Raw genomic sequence first — 17,784 nt, 5'->3', positions numbered from 1 at the left:
CCCCTCCCCCCCACAATTTTTCTTTCTTAAAAGTCATGGAGTGATCGTCATTGATGTGTGGTTATACCACAAATTTGCTCATCCTTGGCATAAATATGTGATTATGGTTTTGTGTGCTAACCTTCAATCTTTGAGGGGTATGTTTTCGTATGTCGTCTGAACTTGGCTTAATTCAGATGCAATGGATATGATAAGGAACAGTTCATTCTATTTCGACTCTTCCTCAGAGAAAGACGATCAAAACAATTCCCAATCATGGTCCTTGCGGATCGGATCATCCATATAATAAACAAAAAGAAACTCCTAATATTAGTTCCTATACTACTACATTAGTATGAAACTGAATCGCCTTGAAATGTTTTTTATTTCTTATCGATTCCTGTCAAAAAGGAACAATTGGAATAGAGGAAAGAAAAAAACCACACTCTGTATTTGGAGTAATCGGGTTGTTTTGAATACTAAATGCATAAAAGAGAGCCAGCGAGAGACACGAGGCTTAATCTCTTAGAACGATCATCCACGATGAAGACATTGCGCTAAATGACATTGGGCAACCCCTTTTTTTACCATAGGGCCAACATGCCATTGTCAACTGAGACGTGATTCAAACAAATCCGAGTGCATGCAACAATGACGAGGACTATGGGTGAGACGTTGTGGACATGTCATTGTAATGACTTGGGTGCCAGATATAATTGCAGCTCTTCTACGACCAAATTTCAGCTATTACTATAAGCCTCAGGCAATAACTCAGATATAGGTGAGGCATGATAATATATTTACCTTATGCACCACAAATAATTGGGGGTCAAGTTGAATCAATATAGCTTTTATTAATACATGTAATGACAACTGAGTAACTCTGCCCCCCAACAAAGATGATCTGATATTTTTCAATGCAACCCTCTTTTTCAATGCTAAGCTGCGAACCCGAATCTCCAAGATTTGTACATGAAAGACTACATCATTAATGATGCAATGAACGTTATATATCACCTATATCACGTTATTGCCTGAGACTTTTAGTGATGCGGTATTTGTACATGAAAGAATACATCATTAATGATGCAATGACCGCCACATATCACCTATATCCCGTTATTGCCTGAGGTTTTCAGTGATGCGGTAGTGCAGACAACTACTTAAAAACTGTTAAAGTCAATGAAAAGAGCCAGCGACAGCAAAGTGAAGTCTTCTCAAAACCGATACTTATCAATCGTAAATATTGATCAAAACAAGTAGCAAAACAGATGCCCTTATCAGTTGACAAGAAAAACAAAAATAGCAACACAAGGAGAAGTAACAAAGAACTACTGATTGCTGTTCTTCAGTAAGAGTAGCCACCCATTTCCATCAAAACTTCAGAGTGTATCAGAAATCCTGTCACAAGCAGAGAAACAGATGATCAACAGAAGGCCCAAAAATAACATGACATGTATGATATGTGAAATGTAACTTAATACTTACATATTTTGTTGAAAGCAACAATATCACAGCTCTGAACATACTCATTGATAGGTTCAACCGTGAGATAATTCTCAATGAGATCATCCACAGAGACCAAGTCATCCACAATGGTAAGCATAATTTGCAACTTCTTAATACCATATCCAACAGGAACAAGTTTGGCTGCAAATGAAACATGGTTATGCTTGTCAACAAACACCAACAATCTAACAACTAATCAATACAACCTCCTATTCAGGTTAGATCAAGTGGACTGATGGAGTAATAAGACACGAGCATCCAAGTAAGAAATGCTAGAAGGCATTGGAATGATGAACAAGCAATTGTCTCCCAGCACTTACCGGTAAAAATAAAATTCAACTCAATAGAGCAAAGATAATTCCAGTAAAAACAAAATTCAAATTAATAGAACAAAGAACAGAAGCTTACATGCTCCATAAGTCAATCCTTCCAACTGAACACTTCGAACAGCTTCTTCAAGCTTTTTCATATCAGTCTCATCATCCCAAGGCTTGACATCCAAGAGAACTGAGGACTTTCCAGCTGAAGTCAAATGAGATCAAAAGCAATGTCAGTACATGCTTAGTATGAACTTCAAAGTTTCCGCAAGCTTCTCCTCTGTGTTTGACTTAGTTAGTGATGAGAAGGTAAGAAGTCATCACCGAAATGACACCACTAACTAATATCACATGTTTTTCCAAGTTTTTAAGTCAAAAAAGTTCTTGAAACTCTTAGTCGGGACATTCAAACTTACATTCCTTCTTCTTCCCTGAAGCCTTCACTGCTGCAGCACGTTCTTCAGCAGCCTTCTTTTCCTCTTCAGTTTCCTCACCAAATAGGTCAACGTCATCATCATCTTCTTCTTCAGCAGCTGACGCCTAGAGTCCAGATAAACAAAGGAGAGAAGATTATTTAACTTGCCACAGTCAATTCAAAGTTTTCACGTGGCATTGCTGTACTAGAAGCTATAAGGGGACTGATGATCACAAAAAGAAAATTCACTCTGTGATGCAATCCAAACAGCAGCAAAAAGAATCAGAAGGCCACATAAACTAAATATCAATTCAGAACAGATAGGAAAGAATATCACACCTTAGCATCAGCAGCAGGGGGAGTAGCCACAGCCTCCTCAGTGATTGGTGCAGACCCCTCTACAGTAACACCAATGCCTTCACCAGATACACCACTGCAAGATTATGATATTCAGTCAAATCAGGTATCACAAGGAAATTCAAGCAATTCGCCAATCACAAGGCAAAAAAACTGAGGGTCATTTGGTTCGCAGACCAAGTTATCCTGGGATTGTAATCCTTGGACTAATTTATCCCACCTGAGAGGTGAAATAACATAACACCAAGTTTGATGGGATATCCAGGACTAAGTTTGGGATTAAATTTATACTTTGTTTGGTTGAAGGTATAATCCCAAACTTAATCCTAGGATATCCCAACTTATCACATGAACCAAAGAACCCCTAAAAATACAATTGATATAGTCAACATGTTACAGGAAAATACAAAGTTAATAAGCTCTTGAACTTACGAGATTCTCAGAAGTGCATCAATGTGCTTATACCACCTAGATGCATTAACATATTCAGCTGATGGGGCCTTTGCCAGAGATGAATACACAGTGATATCATCCTTTGAGGCTTGGTACCTGACACATGGATTACACAATAAATATCAGCATTTGAATTAAAACACCTTCAGAGGGTACATCTTCTTAGCAATAAAAGTCACAAGAGTAACTCACCCAGAGATGTAACTGCGAGTCAAGAGGTACTCATCAAGCTTCTTGAGCCCAGAAGCAGAGTTAAGGTTGTGGAATGCAACAGCCATTGCTTGATTATAATGCAACTCTTACTGCAATAGTAAAAGAATACAGCATCACATCAACACGTCTCAACAAATTGATATCATGTTGCATATTTCAGCAACTACAATTGGGTGTCTAAAATTTATACTTGGATCACTGATTAGCCAACTAAAACTCACTAAACATGGATTAACAACGAGGGAAATTAAGGTAAACTCTCCATCTATGTTATCCTTCTTCATTTGTGTTGGTTTTAAAAGATGATGCAACAAAAAAAGGTTGAAAGAATGATTTAAATTTTCTCTTAATTAACGGTGGTTTCCAATTTTTCTCTCTTAAATTTTATTATTCTGTAACCATTTAGGTCTATTCAGCCCCAAATTAGACGAAGAACATATGTTTTAACTTGTAAAAGACACAAGAAACAATAATATAGCAAAAAATTGGGTACTTTGAAACTACTCATTTCTATCTGAGCAAAACCAATGACTATACAAAACCTCTATATACATTTCGCTCTATTAACGCCAAATCAAACAAAGAACAAATATTTCATCAATAAATCAACTAGGCCTCTGTGTTTCAATGAAGAAAACTGTAGTTCCTCTGTAGCTACATCTGTCTATTATAGTGCAAATTAAACGAAAAAACATATATTAAATCAGCAGAAACAACTAAATGTGAAAATGGGTGTCAGCTATATGTTCTTTGTAGCTACTCCATACCACTTGAGCCCAAAATCAAACAAAAACACACATATTTAACTAGCTAAAATCACAAGGAACAGTGGATAATCAGAAATATTAGCAAACACAGTATTGACGATCCAAGTAACAATATTTTTTTTTTTGTGTTTTACTGAATAAACCTTATGTACTCATTTTGCTCTTTCACTTCGTTATCTTATTATTTTGCTACTATTACTGCTTATTATTAATGTTTATTACCACTGATGCTTTTTCATCTCTCCTTGAAAAAGCCGGGGGGTCTATCAGAAACAGCTTCCCTACCCGTCACAAGGTAGGGGTAAAGTCTACGTACACTCAGAGGCGTATGTAGCCTATAAGGTTGGGGCTCAACTGAACCCCAAACTTCGAACGCGGAGCCTAAATTTATGTGTAAAAAATTATTAAAATTGCAATAAACAGTAAATATGAACCCCTAACTTTAAAAATATAATGGGTTCAATGCTAAAAATCTATAGATTGAACCCATAAAATTTAAATACTGGATCCGCCTCTGCGTACACTCTAACCCCACCACCTAGTGGGTATGTTGTTGCTCTATTTGGGTCAAATCAAACAAAGAACAAATCTTTCATCAATCTTTCAACTAGGGGTCTTTGTTCCAATGAAGAAAATTGGAGTTTCTTAGGTCCATTGGGTCTAGCTCAAATTAAACAAGAGAAACGTATACATTAACATGTAAAAAAATCACAAGAAAACAACAATGATATATGTGAGAAATGAGTTCAACTATTCATTTCTATCTGACCCAAACCAATGACTATGTAAAACAATGTTAAAGCGAGAGAGAACTCACCAAGATCTGAAGCCCGACAGTGAATGAGAGAAGAAACTAAATTGCTAAGGTTGTTGACACTATATATATATATATATATATATAATGGGGTAACTGTTGTATACTGTTTATTAGGCCCGTTAAGAATCAGAGCCCAAGTCACAACCCGGTACGTTTTGGTACATGGCATAAGGTGTGATATTGTATCCTTAAAGATTGTGCTTCATTTTATACTTTATTTGGTAGAACGTATAAAGTTATCTCCTTCTATCAAATATGATATAAAATTAATATCAAAGTTAGTGTTAGAATATCCCAACTTATACTATGTACCAAACGACCCCCAATTTTGGTATAAGTTGGGATATCCCAATACTAATTTTGGTATTAATTTTGTCTCATATTTGATAAAAGGTATAAATTTAAATCTTCTACCAAACAAAGTATAAAACGAAGCACAATCTTAAGGATGGGATATCCCACCTTATCCCACTAACCTTGGGAATATTTTATTCCATCTCCCAGATGGGATAAATTAGTCCCGAAATTATAATTCTGGGATTATAAGCCTAGGATAATTTAATCTGTATACCAAATGACCCCTAAATTCCGATCTTTGATAATATTCCATCTGTCCTAATATATATGATACACTTTTTTTTTAGTCAGTCTAAAAAAGAATGATACGTTTTCTGATTTATAACGACACAAGTATCTTTGACTTGTTTTAAACCATAAGATTTAAAAAATTTCCTTTATTTCTTAAACTCCGTGCCCAATTAAACTACATCACATGAGTCTAGAGTAGCACTTTTGGTCTTTTAAGTTTATTGATAAATTTTGCTTTTGTTCTTTGTGTAATCTATAATTAATAAAAATATTCATTTTTTGCCTCTTTATGTAGAAAATGTTTTATATTTGATTATTTATAAAATTATATTACCGTCAAATACGAAGTAATAGTAAAAATATCACATGAGTATTGAATGGTCCTAGCTAGAGCCTGTATTGAAGAAAAGTATGTTCGAAGTTATTGCATAAGAGGCGGAAAAAACAAATTGATAACGGCAAAAGAAGTCCACGATTTGAGAAGTTTGATCAATTTGGTCAAAACACTCTTAGACTTTTATTATTATTCTAACTTGGCATGAATTCTTGTGTTACAAAACATCCAATGCTTTGGCTTCAACGTAAATATAGAACTGGGTTGAGAATATAAGGAAGCCTGTCTACGAAGTAATAATTTTCGATATTTAGCCCTTAATTTTTTATTTTTTATTTAGTTTTATGAACCTTTTACAAGAGATTTCATTTTTACACGTAACAGATTTGAAAAACTCACATAAGAGATTTGAAAAAGTCATTTTCTTCTATTCAAATTATAAAAGGTCAAGAGATTTCATTTTCCCGTAAAAAATCCGTAGATGATACTCAAATAGTACTACAGTTTATAGTGGTAAAAGAAAAAAACTCTACCATTGAGGCAGTGTCCACATCACACATGCCTCGGCTTTTTTGGACATAGGATTGTGGAAATAGAATCTCTTGCCTTCTTACAATTTAAATAGAAGAAAATGCCTTTTTCAAATCTCTTATGTATTTTTTTCAGGTCTCTTATGTGTAAAAAATAAAATTCTCCTGTAAAAATATCATAAAAACTAAAAAATTCCTTCAGGGATCTTCTTTGTTATAAAGTTCCCGGATTCTAGGATTCATAAACGGGATTTTGATATTTATTTCTTCTTGGAAGAAACCTATATAAAATAATAGATCTCTTTTTTGAAAATAGAATTTCCATTTAAAATTATTATAATATTTTATTCTGTTAAAACCTTTAAGGTTTTGTTCTTGAGGATTTAAAAGGAGTATTTCTTCAAATAATTCTCCGAATAAATTTTCCATATTTATGAAAGTAATATCCTTTTTCTCAGAAAGAGTATTTGTTTAAGTGCTACTATCCTATAGGGGTATGTCTACTTTCTTTGTTATCCGTTTTGTTCTACTATTGTAATTAGCATAGAGTTACTATTTATCTTTCTTAGATCTGTATAACTTGTTTCTCCAATGTCACAACTGTATAAACCTTTTTCTATCTTATGTGGTCTTGGGGACGGGAACACCAAATGCCTATGGCCTCTGCGACACTCCTAGTCTTGTGGGCACTATGGCTGTTTCAGGCTTGCCAACGTCTTAGCCGGAGATTAATCGGCGACCTCACACTAAAGACTCGAAAATGGTTTTAACTGTATCTAGACCAAGAGAATAAAGTTATCAAAGCTCTAAGGAAGATGAACAGTAAAACTGATCTTTTAACAATATGAGAACATACTAGATTATAACAGGATTTCGATAGAACCCTAGGAATGTATGAGACTTTTAGCCACTCATACTTGGCTCTGATACCATTTTTAATCAAAAATTGTATTCCTAAATAACAGTACATGATATCTTTTGATGACAATAAATACATGATATCTTTGGTCAGGGAAATTACCCAGAATAGTATGTTTGAAAAGTTGTTTTTCTTCTTGGTTTGTACCAGTTGCACAAATTGGGAAAGAGGAGAGAGATCAGAAATCCGAGAAACTATAAACACACCATAAAACTGGATTCCCTTTAATATAAAGGAAAAATTGAACTAAAAAAAATCCTTTGAACTAAAAAAAATCCAAGTCTAAAACACATGTTTTGGGCAGAATCTCAATCAAACACTTTAAACAGAAATTTAAGAAATAAGCTGTCAAACTCACAACTTCAAAACAAACACCACCCAGATCTGGATGCAAAACTTCGAAGCAACATTTTGGATTCCTCCCACTTCCAGATGGCCTAACTGTGCCACCAGGTAAAGTTTTTCAGCTTCTCTACCGTGGATTTAAGAATGGACCAAAAGGCGCTAAGATTAGAATAGTCTTATGAATTAGGTCTTTGGGCTAAAATAAACTAAAAAAAAAAAAAAAAACGGCATAGGCTCATTTGGCCGAATTGGTTGGTCTTTTCCCCTTCAAATTGATTTCCGATGAGCTTCTTTGTATTAATAAAATACTACACATCTGTAATAATAATAATAATAATAATAATAATAATAACTTTTTAGTAGTTAGTATTAATAAGGTGTAATTTAATACAATAATCTTATTATTAGTAGATAAAATATAAGTTAGGGATTCTAAAAATTTGTAAATAACCAAAAATTCATTTCTCCCGTTTCTTTGCTCTTTGACTCCCCTAACAAGTCACTTGAAGCGCTGCCCTTTACCACTAAATTACTTTGTCAATGTTCTAGTTATCCATCTACATTTTGTGTTCCTCTAAAAAACAAATTCACCTATTAGATTTATTTATCTCCCAAAAATCAGGTGCAACAAAAGGAATGATGAAGTGCCAAATTTGAGGTCCAATCTGTTTAATATAAATCATAAATATAATACAACAACATTAAGTACAAATATAATGAACAAATTGATAGGACAGACCCCAGGTGTTCTTTTAGAGAAAAATTATAGACACCCCTCAGTTCTCAGGGAAATCCTCAACAATCTCACCATGTAAGTTAAGCAATCAACCCTACACACCAGTTTCAAATATGGGGAAAATTTTGAAGTCTTGTTTTTGTTTCTATCAACAAATGAAATCTTGGCATGATATACCACAAAACAGTGCAAATTAGTAGTAGAAATTCCAAAACAAGCAAGCGAAAATAGGCTCCCTATATTTCTGGAGCAGGTGCAGCAGGAACTTTCAGCAGTGGTTGAAGAGCTTTGACAACTATACTCATATTTGGACGGAATTCAGCCTCGTATTGCACGCATAGTGCTGCCACGGCTGCCATCTGAATTTGAGCAAAATAGACAATCACCAACCCGAAATTAAAAGAAATTTTGTTGCGATTATCTAGCAGCTACTGGATGAAGGTGTTAAAGGGGGACAAACTAGATATCACATGGAATGAAGCTTGTCGTGAAGGACCTAAAATATCTTAGAATACATGCAAACCTAGCGAGATATAGGGCACAATGGAAGAAAGAGATCTATATAGGCAATATCAATTAACTGGGATCATGTTTTAGTCACGTTAGTACATATAATGGTCCTGTGTTTACTAGGAAGCTTTTAGTCATGTCAAGGATTTATAAACCAGTGGAAATACAGAACTTCGAGTGCTTATCTATTTCATTTGTAACAAAATTGGCTTGAAATTTATGTTGTTGGGACTCTCCAAAAATGTTGTCGAACCCTTGTCGGCTACTCCAAAAGTAGTGTATTTTGGAGGATCCGACACACATCTGACGGCATTATTGAAGAGTTCAAGCAACATTTGAGATGAGTTTAAGTGGAGTGACATATTAAGTGAGAATTTATATAACTACAACTTGCTTAGGATTGAGGCATTATTGTTGTTGTGTTGCGACTGAGGAGCTGGGAAACTGGGAAGATAGACAAAGCAATATAGGAGAAGGAGAGAAGAGACCTTAGCCACTGCTTTTGGAGGACATCCTTTCAGCTTTGGATCGACACATTGCTGGACTTTATCTTCACTCAGTCTCGGGGTAGCCTACAACAAATTTAAGTAAATATACATCAATGAATAGAATATAAATGTGTAACAGAGCAAATGGAGGAGGAGAAGGGCATAAAAGGAAAGAAAAAAAAATGAAAAGAATGTTTCTGGTAAGTTGAGTAGGAAGCAGTGCTCACCCAAGTAACCAGGCTCTGCTGCCCTCGAGGCATTGTATGATCAACAGGTTTTCTTCCAGTCAAAAGTTCAAGCAAGACCACTCCAAAGCTATACACATCACTCTTCTGTGTAAGTTGTCCAGTCATAGCGTATCTGTAATTAATTTCAGGATACTTGGGTTAGATTCTTGAAGCATTTTTTACAACAATAAAGGACTAAGGCGGGAGACAGAGATGCCAACAGGTTAAACAGAAAATGGCACAACCGGCTAAAAGTACAACTCCAGTAATTGAGATTCTCACAACTTTGTTATCTAACTTTGTAAAAAGAGCTTAAAGACATAATTAATCGTCAACTAGAATCACCCATAGAAAATAAAACTACCTTTATTCAAAAGCTTCGACATTTGGTCATTTGCGAGAACACAAAGCCTTGAGTAGAGAACTGGTAGTTACGATAATTTATAGCAGTAAATAGAAGTAGCATGTAAAGGAACATCATATGGCTAACCCGCGTACATTTTATAAAAAAGCCCCATATACTATAACGGTTAGTAGCATTGCCGGAAAAGCATAAGCAATATCCCCATTGACTCAAGTAGTAGTTATTTTTGCCATCCAACAGATCCATTACTAAAGATATGGCCCTTAAAAACCAAGCTCCCTTACCATAGCAAGCTAACTTTAGTGGCAAATTATCTCTTGGAAGACGTCAACTAAACAATCCAATCCACAATGAATAAGGGAAAACAAAGTACAGTGATAGCAAAGATGGGCTTTTCAAACTTCCAAGAAAGGCTCTCCGCCTTATACTTAATAGTCAAAACTTAATTCCAAAGTAGCTTTGGCCCTTTTGAGTCGTATTTAGCTTTTTACCCAGAAGGGAAGAAGCACCTTTAATCATTTAAATCTTTGCTTCCCCGACTCTTAGGTCACAAAAAGTGGAGAAACCCTGAAAATCTGATGCATATACTACAGTGTCATTAGCAACTACATATATCGTTTCGGTGGCTAAAACCTTCATTTTTCTTGCTGATTCTTCATCTCATCAGGCCCTTATTCTAGAAAACTTTCAGCAGCATTCATCAATAATTTCCAGCAAATATGCTTTACATCAGGAGCTCCCTTACATAAAAATATACTTTTTTCAGCCTAGAAAATTGTCCTACAGCACTACACATTCTGAACTTCAGTTAGATGCATCAGAGACTCATTGTTACTACATTATTTTAAAATGGTAACAAGATTCAAGGTATGTTTAGCAAAGTAGGAAAACATTTTCCAGAAAATGTTTCCAATTTTCCCATGTTTGGTTGGTCAAAATCTACGGGAAGTAGGGTCCACATCCACCCACCCACCCAATAGTGTTTGCCTAGATTATATAAAATGATTTTGGGACAATATTTTCTGCTTACTTACCAAACAGCAGAAAATGTTTAACCCACTTATTTTCTAGGAAAACATTTTCCTTCATACCAATCACACCCTCAATGTTACTATATAATCATTTAGATAACCTATCATCAACATTCACCCATTCCTAGTAGCTTCATTTTCCTCACTTCTATACTTGAATTCTTTCCGAGTTCAAAATGTATCAGACCAAAAGGAAGTTAATCTAGCAGCTAGATAGAAAATCAGATTCAGCAATATGTTTGAAGCAAGGAGTTCAGAATAACTCAAAAAGCACACAACCAAGTGTAAAATATTTGAGGAGAAACAGAATAACAGATTGAACAAAACAAAGCTTAGTCGAAGAAGAGAAAGGTGAGAGACACTACTCTGGTGCATGATAGCCAAATGTTCCTAAAACTCGAGTAGAATGAAGACGAGCAGCCATGTCAGGAGCCTGATTTGATAGGTTAAAATCTGCAATCTTTGCTTTGTAGTCTTCAAAGAGGAGGACATTGCTTGATCTGATATCCCTGTGTATTATTGAAGGTTGGACCTTCTCATGCAAATACTCGAGGCCCCTTGCAGCATCAACAGCAATCTTTACCCGTTGCACCCATTCAAGTGTTGGGCCAGGCTGTGCCCCTTGTACTCCTTTCCTTCCTGTAAACACATACACAATACAGAAAGAACATATTATATATCAAGCTAGAGGTGCAAAATTAGCCGGTGAAAACATGACCCGCCCAACTTGCCCAAGTTTGGGTTAGTCAGTGACCTGCCCATTTATTAGCTCAACCCGTTTCAGCGCATCAAAAAATGGGCTGATATCTAGCTCAAAATTGACCCATGAGAAATCTCGTCAAAATATTTTCAAAAAGTCATTTTCTATCTGATATGTTATATACAACAACAACAACAACAACCCAGTGAAATCCCACATCGTGGGGTCTGGGGAGGGTACGCAGACTATCTGATATGTTATATATAGCAATAATAAAGGAAAAAGTAGTTTTATCAAACAAAGAAATTAAAACTTAGTAAGAATTGAATGGGGGTTGGGTTATGACTGGCTTTTAAGCCCATTTTTCTCAACCCATTTCATCCCAAGTAATCCGCTCAGGTATTAACTCAGCCCATTTTGATCCGCCCAAACCCCCATTGAAACCCCTGTATCAAGCTAATAATTTTCCATCTCATTCGACGACTTAAAAAGTTTCCATACCATGCAAAATATCATGCAAGGACCCCATCGTTGCAAACTCATAAGCTAGTACACGAATGTTTCCTTCGACGCAGTAACCAAGCAACTCGACAAGATTGTCATGCTTCAATCTTGAAACTCTAGCAACCTTAAGATGAAACAGGAAACATATATCAGAGGGATATAATTACAAGTATCACAGCAATAGATGGAGCAGCCAAAAAGAATTACATAAGAAAGACACCTACCTGAGTCAAGAAGTCAACATTTGTCTCAGGCTCAGATGAAACATCAAGCTTTTTCACGGCAACAGCTTTGCCACTGCTTAGATTAGCATAGTAAACTCTCCCGTAAGATCCTTCGCCAATTAATGCTTTTGATCCAAAATTTTCAGTTTCCTCTTTCAGTTCATCCAAAGACAGCGCTGGGACCTCTATAGTTGGTACTGCTTCAGCCTTGACGGGATCTGATACTCTTGACCCTTTCTGATATCCTGGTACCAGATACCAAAGAAGAAGATTAGTTAACTGAGACTTGTTTAAGAAGCACGAGAAAGTTAGCACTGTCAAAGATGACATAAATTTAGATCCGAATCAATAGATTCAATGTGGCATGCAGATAAATGTACACAACTGAAGGAAAATTATCATACTTATTTTCTTTTCGATTGGTCTAAATGAATATTTGAGAGTTCATTGCCGAAAGTTTAAAAGTGAAAAAGAAAAAGCTTCTAGTTAGTTATGTAGCAAAAATGTTAGGAATATTCATTGAGCTTTTTCCTTCCTCTTCTATTAAATTGGTAACGTTGAGCCTTTTTTTCTTTACTTTTCATAATCACAAGTTTCATCTAAGACACTGTGTCAGTCATAAACTAGAAAGTTAAAATAGAGCCACTGGGAGATGTTCCTGCAAGGTTACAACACAATTTCTGCTTTTAATACCTTATAGAGAGAGCCCAAACAGATATTACTCAGAGAAACTCAGTGCTTTTAATACCTTAAAGGCTATGCTCACAAAATGACAACATTGGATAATTATTTAACTTCAAAGCATCACAAAATTTGTACACTAGTATGTGATGGGGATGCAATGACAAATTATCACTTCAATCAGCTAGCATGGATGAGCCAAAGACTCATCTACAGAAAAAAAGGAGGAGATAAACAATTTGGTTTTCACAGCATAAAAATGCAATAGTGTACCATCAGCATGACTCGGAGGGTTCTTAAGGTGCTCCGTTTCATTTGATGGGTAGGACTCCTCTACTTGACAGGTGCAACACAACCACCTTCTCATCCTCACTCTCTTTCTCAAATAAAGGTCGTCTTCAGCCCTTCTGTTCTCCAAGCGTGAAAAGTAACCAGGAGGAGGAGCATGTGCCTGTGCAGTAAGTCAAATGTAAGAATGATTCATAATGAAAAAAAATCCATTACACCATGCAAACTTTATTTCCAAAATAAATGGATTGAAAGTGGCATACTGTTCTCCCCATGTTCGGAGGGTAATTTGCGAGGTGCTTGCAATAGTTTGAAACGTAAATGACAAAAATTTATTAGACAAACGAAACACAATCTGCTGCATTCCTTGAAGAGTGCATCACCCCAGAGATTTCAAACCCAAAAATCGATTTCAACAGAAATAAAGAAAGAAGAGCTCCATTCCAACGTTATGGATATATCATTCTTGATATAAGATGTCTAACCTTAATACGTATGAAAAAGGGGAAAATGTCCAGACTTGCCAACAAAACATATCTTAAGTAAAAGCTCATCGTTAAACATATATTCATTTTAAAAGGAAGAGGAGAAAAGAGAAACAATGTAAGAACAGATATGCCAGAAATATTACTTTTCTCGGCCAATAAACTATGAAATTAATAGCAAAAGATACCGAAATTAATACCAAAAGATACAAATCTTAATGCTTCCAATTTCATTTTCTTCTATAGAGGCCCCTAAAATGGTACATTCCTCCACACTAGGCAAAAGGGAACAGACCCCCCCCCCCCCCCCCCCCCCCCAAAAAAAAAAAAAAAAAACCATCAAGGAATCAAAGCACTAAAAATACAATTCTGCAATTAATTCCATTTCAAACAAAACCAAATTTCCAATCCACGCTTCAAATCAAACTCACATGCAGCTAGAGATCAATCAATCAATTACGCCTTGATTCAAGTACAAAATAATCCTCTTTTACAATTGATCACATAAGAAAATAGAAGTCCAAGAAACCCCTAAAAGGGAAGATCTAATCTTACCACTAGCCCGTGCCTGTGATAATTGTCATCCATAGCCATCAAATTCAATCAAATACAGTTATAACAATTCTTGAAAACCAAATAAACAAAAAAACATAATCTTGGAATATCTAATCTTACCACTAGCCCTTGTCTGTGATAATTGTCATCCATAGCAATCAAATTCAATCAACTAAAATTACAATTCTTGAAAACCAAACAAACAAACAAAAACATAATCTTGGAATATCTAATCTTACCACTAGCCCTTGCCTGTGATATTGCAATCAAATTCAATCAACTACAATTATAACAATTCTTGAAAACCAAATAAACAAAGCAAAGAAGTCAAAATCTTGGACATTCCTCCACATTGGGCAAATGGGATCAACACTAAAAATAGAATTCTGCCACTCATTCCATTTCCAACAAAACCACATATAGCTAAAGATCAATCAAGCAATCAATCAATCAACTACGCCTCGATTCCATTCCAATACAAAATAACTCCTCTTTGTTACTTGAGACATAAGAAAATAGAAGTCCAAGAAACCCCTAAAAGGGAATATCTAATCTTACCACTAGCCCTTGCCTGTGATAATTGCCATCCATAGCCACCAAATTTAATCAACTACAGTAATATCAATTCGCGAAAACCAAATAAACAAAAAGGAAAAAAAAGCCAAAATCTTGGAAATTTCCAGACTTTATTAGGGAACAAAACAAAAAACTAGACAAAACCATCAAGGAATCACAACATTAATATTGAATAATGCAATTAATTCCATTTCCATCAAACCAAATTCCCAATCCACATTTCAAAGCAAAGTCATACATAGCTAGAGATCAATCAATCAATCAACTACGCCTCGATTCTAATACAAAATAATTCATCTTTTGTAGAAAATAAATGTCCAAGAAACCCAAAAAGGAAATATTTAATCTTACCACTAGCAATTGCCTTTGATAATTGTCATCCATCACCATCAAATTAAACAACTAAAATTATAATAATTCTTGAAAACCAAATAAACATTAAAAGAAAAAAAAAACTTGGAATATCTAATCTTACCACTAGCCCTTGCCTGTGATAATTGTCATCCATAGCCATCAAATTCAATCAAATACAATTACAATTCTTAAAAACCAAACAAACAAAAACAAAATCTTGGAATGTCTAATCTTACCACTAGCCCTTGCCTGTGACAATTGCCATCCATCGAAATCAAATTCAATCAACTACAATTAAAATTCTTGAAAACCAACCAAACAAACAAATAAAACAAAAACATAATCTTGGAATATCTAATCTTACCACTAGCCCTTGCCTGTGACAATTGCCATCCATAGCAATCAACTACAATTAAAATTCTTGAAAACCAACCAAACAAACAAATAAAACAAAAACATAATCTTGGAATATCTAATCTTACTACTAGCCCTTGCCTGTGACAATTGTCATCCATAGCCATCAAATTCAATTAACTACAATTACAATTCTTGAAAACCAACCAAACAAACAAAGCAACAAAAACAAAATCTTGGAATATCTAATCTTACCACTAGCCCTTGCCTGTGATAATTGTCATCCATAGCAATCAAATTCAATCAACTACAATTATAACAATTCTTGAAAACCACCCACACAAACAATATAAAAAAAAACAAAATCTTGGAAATTTTCAAGACAAGGGGTAGATCCAGAGGGTTCAAAAATGAATTGGGAAAAGTTTGAAAATGAAGAGAAAGAGAGAAAAGAAATGAATTTTATCAAATTCAAATTAATCCCTGAAAAAAAAAAAAACAAATGAAACCCTGAGAAATGAAAAGGGGTCATTGCTAAGATACTAAACAACACATTAAAATTAATTATAGCCATACAAACAAACCGAAATTTAAGGGGTTGTTTTAATTTACATTCTTTTTTCATTCTTGTTTTTTTTTTATTTTTTATTACCTGATAAAATAAATCTTCTTGTTGTTCTTCTTTGTTTGGTTGATGAAAGAAATATATAAAGTGAGTGGAACAGGTAAGCAAAGCAAAGACAGGCAAATGACAGAGAACTAAGACAAAGAGAGAGTGAGGAAAAAGGTTTTGTGTTTTGTGTGAATTTTGGTTTGTCTGTATATGTTAAGGTTGAGAAATTGAGGGTTATGATTGACTATTTGAGAAAATATATCAGTATATTTAGCTGTCAGTAAAGGTGTCCTTTACATAATTAATTTTTAAAGTTTTTATATACACTGTCAGAAAATATTATAATATCAGATTATTTTAGAGGTTTCGGTTCGGTTTCGTATGAGTAGGAGTCGTTTTTGTTAAGAAATTTTACTCCACTTTTCGGCATGAATCTGAATACAGTCGAACCTCAATGCAGGTACCCTGGATGAAAACCAAAAAAAAAATAGATAAATAGGTAACATGTCTTATTTTTAGATTATAAATTTCACATTTTAAAATAATTTAACAGTGAATATTCTTTAGGCTATCTAATAGTAAAGCAAATTATTTATTCTAGCAGTGTATATTACACTAACTTTTATTTTCTTATTACTCTTTATGTTTCATTTTGTGATGTAATTTGATAGTACACAAAGTTAAATATAAGGGAGACTTTTGAGTTTTTCAAGATGGTTTGGTCACGTCCTGCTTCAACTTATTGATGTATTAGTTTGTAAGTATAAAACTATGGTGAGTGAAAATGCTAAAAGAGAATGAAGTAACCTCAAACCACATTAAAAGGAGTTGTGACTTCTAATATTGTTGTCATTGTTTATTTTTACTTTATTTATTATGATAATAACGTGAATTAAGTTAAATGAAGAAATGAGAATTCATACAATTGTCCCTGTGTGTTAGTGATTGAAATTTATAGTTGTTGTTATTGTTGTATTCATGTTATTCAAACTAAAAAGAATATTGCATCTGAAGAAGATTTTTGAATCGTTTGATCTTAAATTGATTATTTTTAAAATGAGTAAAGGGTAAAAAACATACCTAAACTATCACGTTTTTTTGTGTTTCATACCTGAACTATCCAAAATAAGCAAAACACACCTAAACTATCATTATACAGTTAGCAAAACACACCTGAACTTATATACTACGGTGTGTGTACTACACCCTCTTTTTTTGTTTAAAAATAGTGTCACGTGGCACTCCACGTGGATAAATAATTCCACTCTGGCAGAAGTTTATTCCACATGGATAAATAAAAGGTTTAAAGTTAAAGGGGTAATATGTTTGGTTAAAATTAGAAATCACCGGTCATTGTAAAAAAGTTGTAAAATTCACACCGCATATTCTCTTCTTCTCCGACATTGGTCTCATCTCTGTTGTGGATGGTGTCTTGCATTCCCCCATTAAGCTTCAATTTTATCATGGATTCCATATTAATTGCTGATTTTCTTTAAAAAAAAGTTAGGGTTCTTCATGTCATAAAATATTGGGGATTTTGTATAAAAATTT

At 34.5% G+C, this 17,784-nt stretch overlaps 2 protein-coding genes across 3 annotated transcripts; both read right to left on the bottom strand.

The window, feature by feature from the left end:
* Positions 1-1,186: 1,186 nt before the first annotated feature.
* On the bottom strand, positions 1,187-4,968 carry LOC132604453 (elongation factor 1-delta 1-like). Its single transcript, XM_060317967.1, has 8 exons — positions 4,828-4,968; positions 3,223-3,332; positions 3,010-3,126; positions 2,560-2,653; positions 2,222-2,345; positions 1,897-2,010; positions 1,468-1,629; positions 1,187-1,380 (listed from the first exon to the last, which is right to left on the bottom strand). Coding segments are annotated over exons 2-8 (699 nt in total). The 5' UTR covers positions 3,309-3,332; positions 4,828-4,968; the 3' UTR covers positions 1,187-1,378.
* A 3,227-nt stretch (positions 4,969-8,195) lies between these two features.
* Positions 8,196-16,444, bottom strand: LOC132604452 (PTI1-like tyrosine-protein kinase 3). 2 transcript variants are annotated; one of them, XM_060317966.1, is made up of 8 exons: positions 16,273-16,444; positions 13,282-13,459; positions 12,328-12,572; positions 12,101-12,227; positions 11,265-11,538; positions 9,505-9,637; positions 9,278-9,361; positions 8,196-8,638 (listed from the first exon to the last, which is right to left on the bottom strand). In XM_060317966.1, exons 2-8 carry the CDS (start codon positions 13,373-13,375, stop codon positions 8,516-8,518), a joined length of 1,080 nt encoding a protein of 359 aa, XP_060173949.1. In that variant the 5' UTR covers positions 13,376-13,459; positions 16,273-16,444; the 3' UTR covers positions 8,196-8,515. The 2 variants fall into 2 exon arrangements, with proteins under 2 accessions (XP_060173949.1, XP_060173948.1); XM_060317965.1 differs by lacking the exon at positions 16,273-16,444 and adding an exon at positions 15,876-16,166.
* Between the last annotated feature and the right edge of the window lie 1,340 nt (positions 16,445-17,784).

The sequence above is a fragment of the Lycium barbarum genome, chromosome 7, assembly GCF_019175385.1.
Source record: "Lycium barbarum isolate Lr01 chromosome 7, ASM1917538v2, whole genome shotgun sequence".
Taxonomy (NCBI): domain Eukaryota; kingdom Viridiplantae; phylum Streptophyta; class Magnoliopsida; order Solanales; family Solanaceae; genus Lycium; species Lycium barbarum.
Note: the sequence above shows the minus strand (reverse complement) of the source record. Positions and strands in the feature narration are given on the sequence as shown.

What these genes read in the sequence shown, in the direction of transcription:
- LOC132604453 (XM_060317967.1), bottom strand. Translation starts at nt 3,308, where the DNA reads ATGGCTGTTGCATTCCACAACCTTAACTCTGCTTCTGGGCTCAAGAAG. An exon ending in ACTCGCAGTTACATCTCTGG is followed by an intron (nt 3,127 to 3,222) that starts GTGAGTTACTCT and finishes TCCATGTGTCAG; the next exon opens with GTACCAAGCCTCAAAGGATG. An exon ending in TTCAGGGAAGAAGAAGGAAT is followed by an intron (nt 2,011 to 2,221) that starts GTAAGTTTGAAT and finishes ATTTGACTTCAG; the next exon opens with CTGGAAAGTCCTCAGTTCTC.
- LOC132604452 (XM_060317965.1), bottom strand. Translation starts at nt 15,908, where the DNA reads ATGGATGACAATTATCACAGGCAAGGGCTAGTG. An exon ending in ATCACAGGCAAGGGCTAGTG is followed by an intron (nt 13,460 to 15,875) that starts GTAAGATTAGAT and finishes CTTACTGCACAG; the next exon opens with GCACATGCTCCTCCTCCTGG. An exon ending in TTTGGCTATCATGCACCAGA is followed by an intron (nt 9,638 to 11,264) that starts GTAGTGTCTCTC and finishes AATTAATTACAG; the next exon opens with ATACGCTATGACTGGACAAC.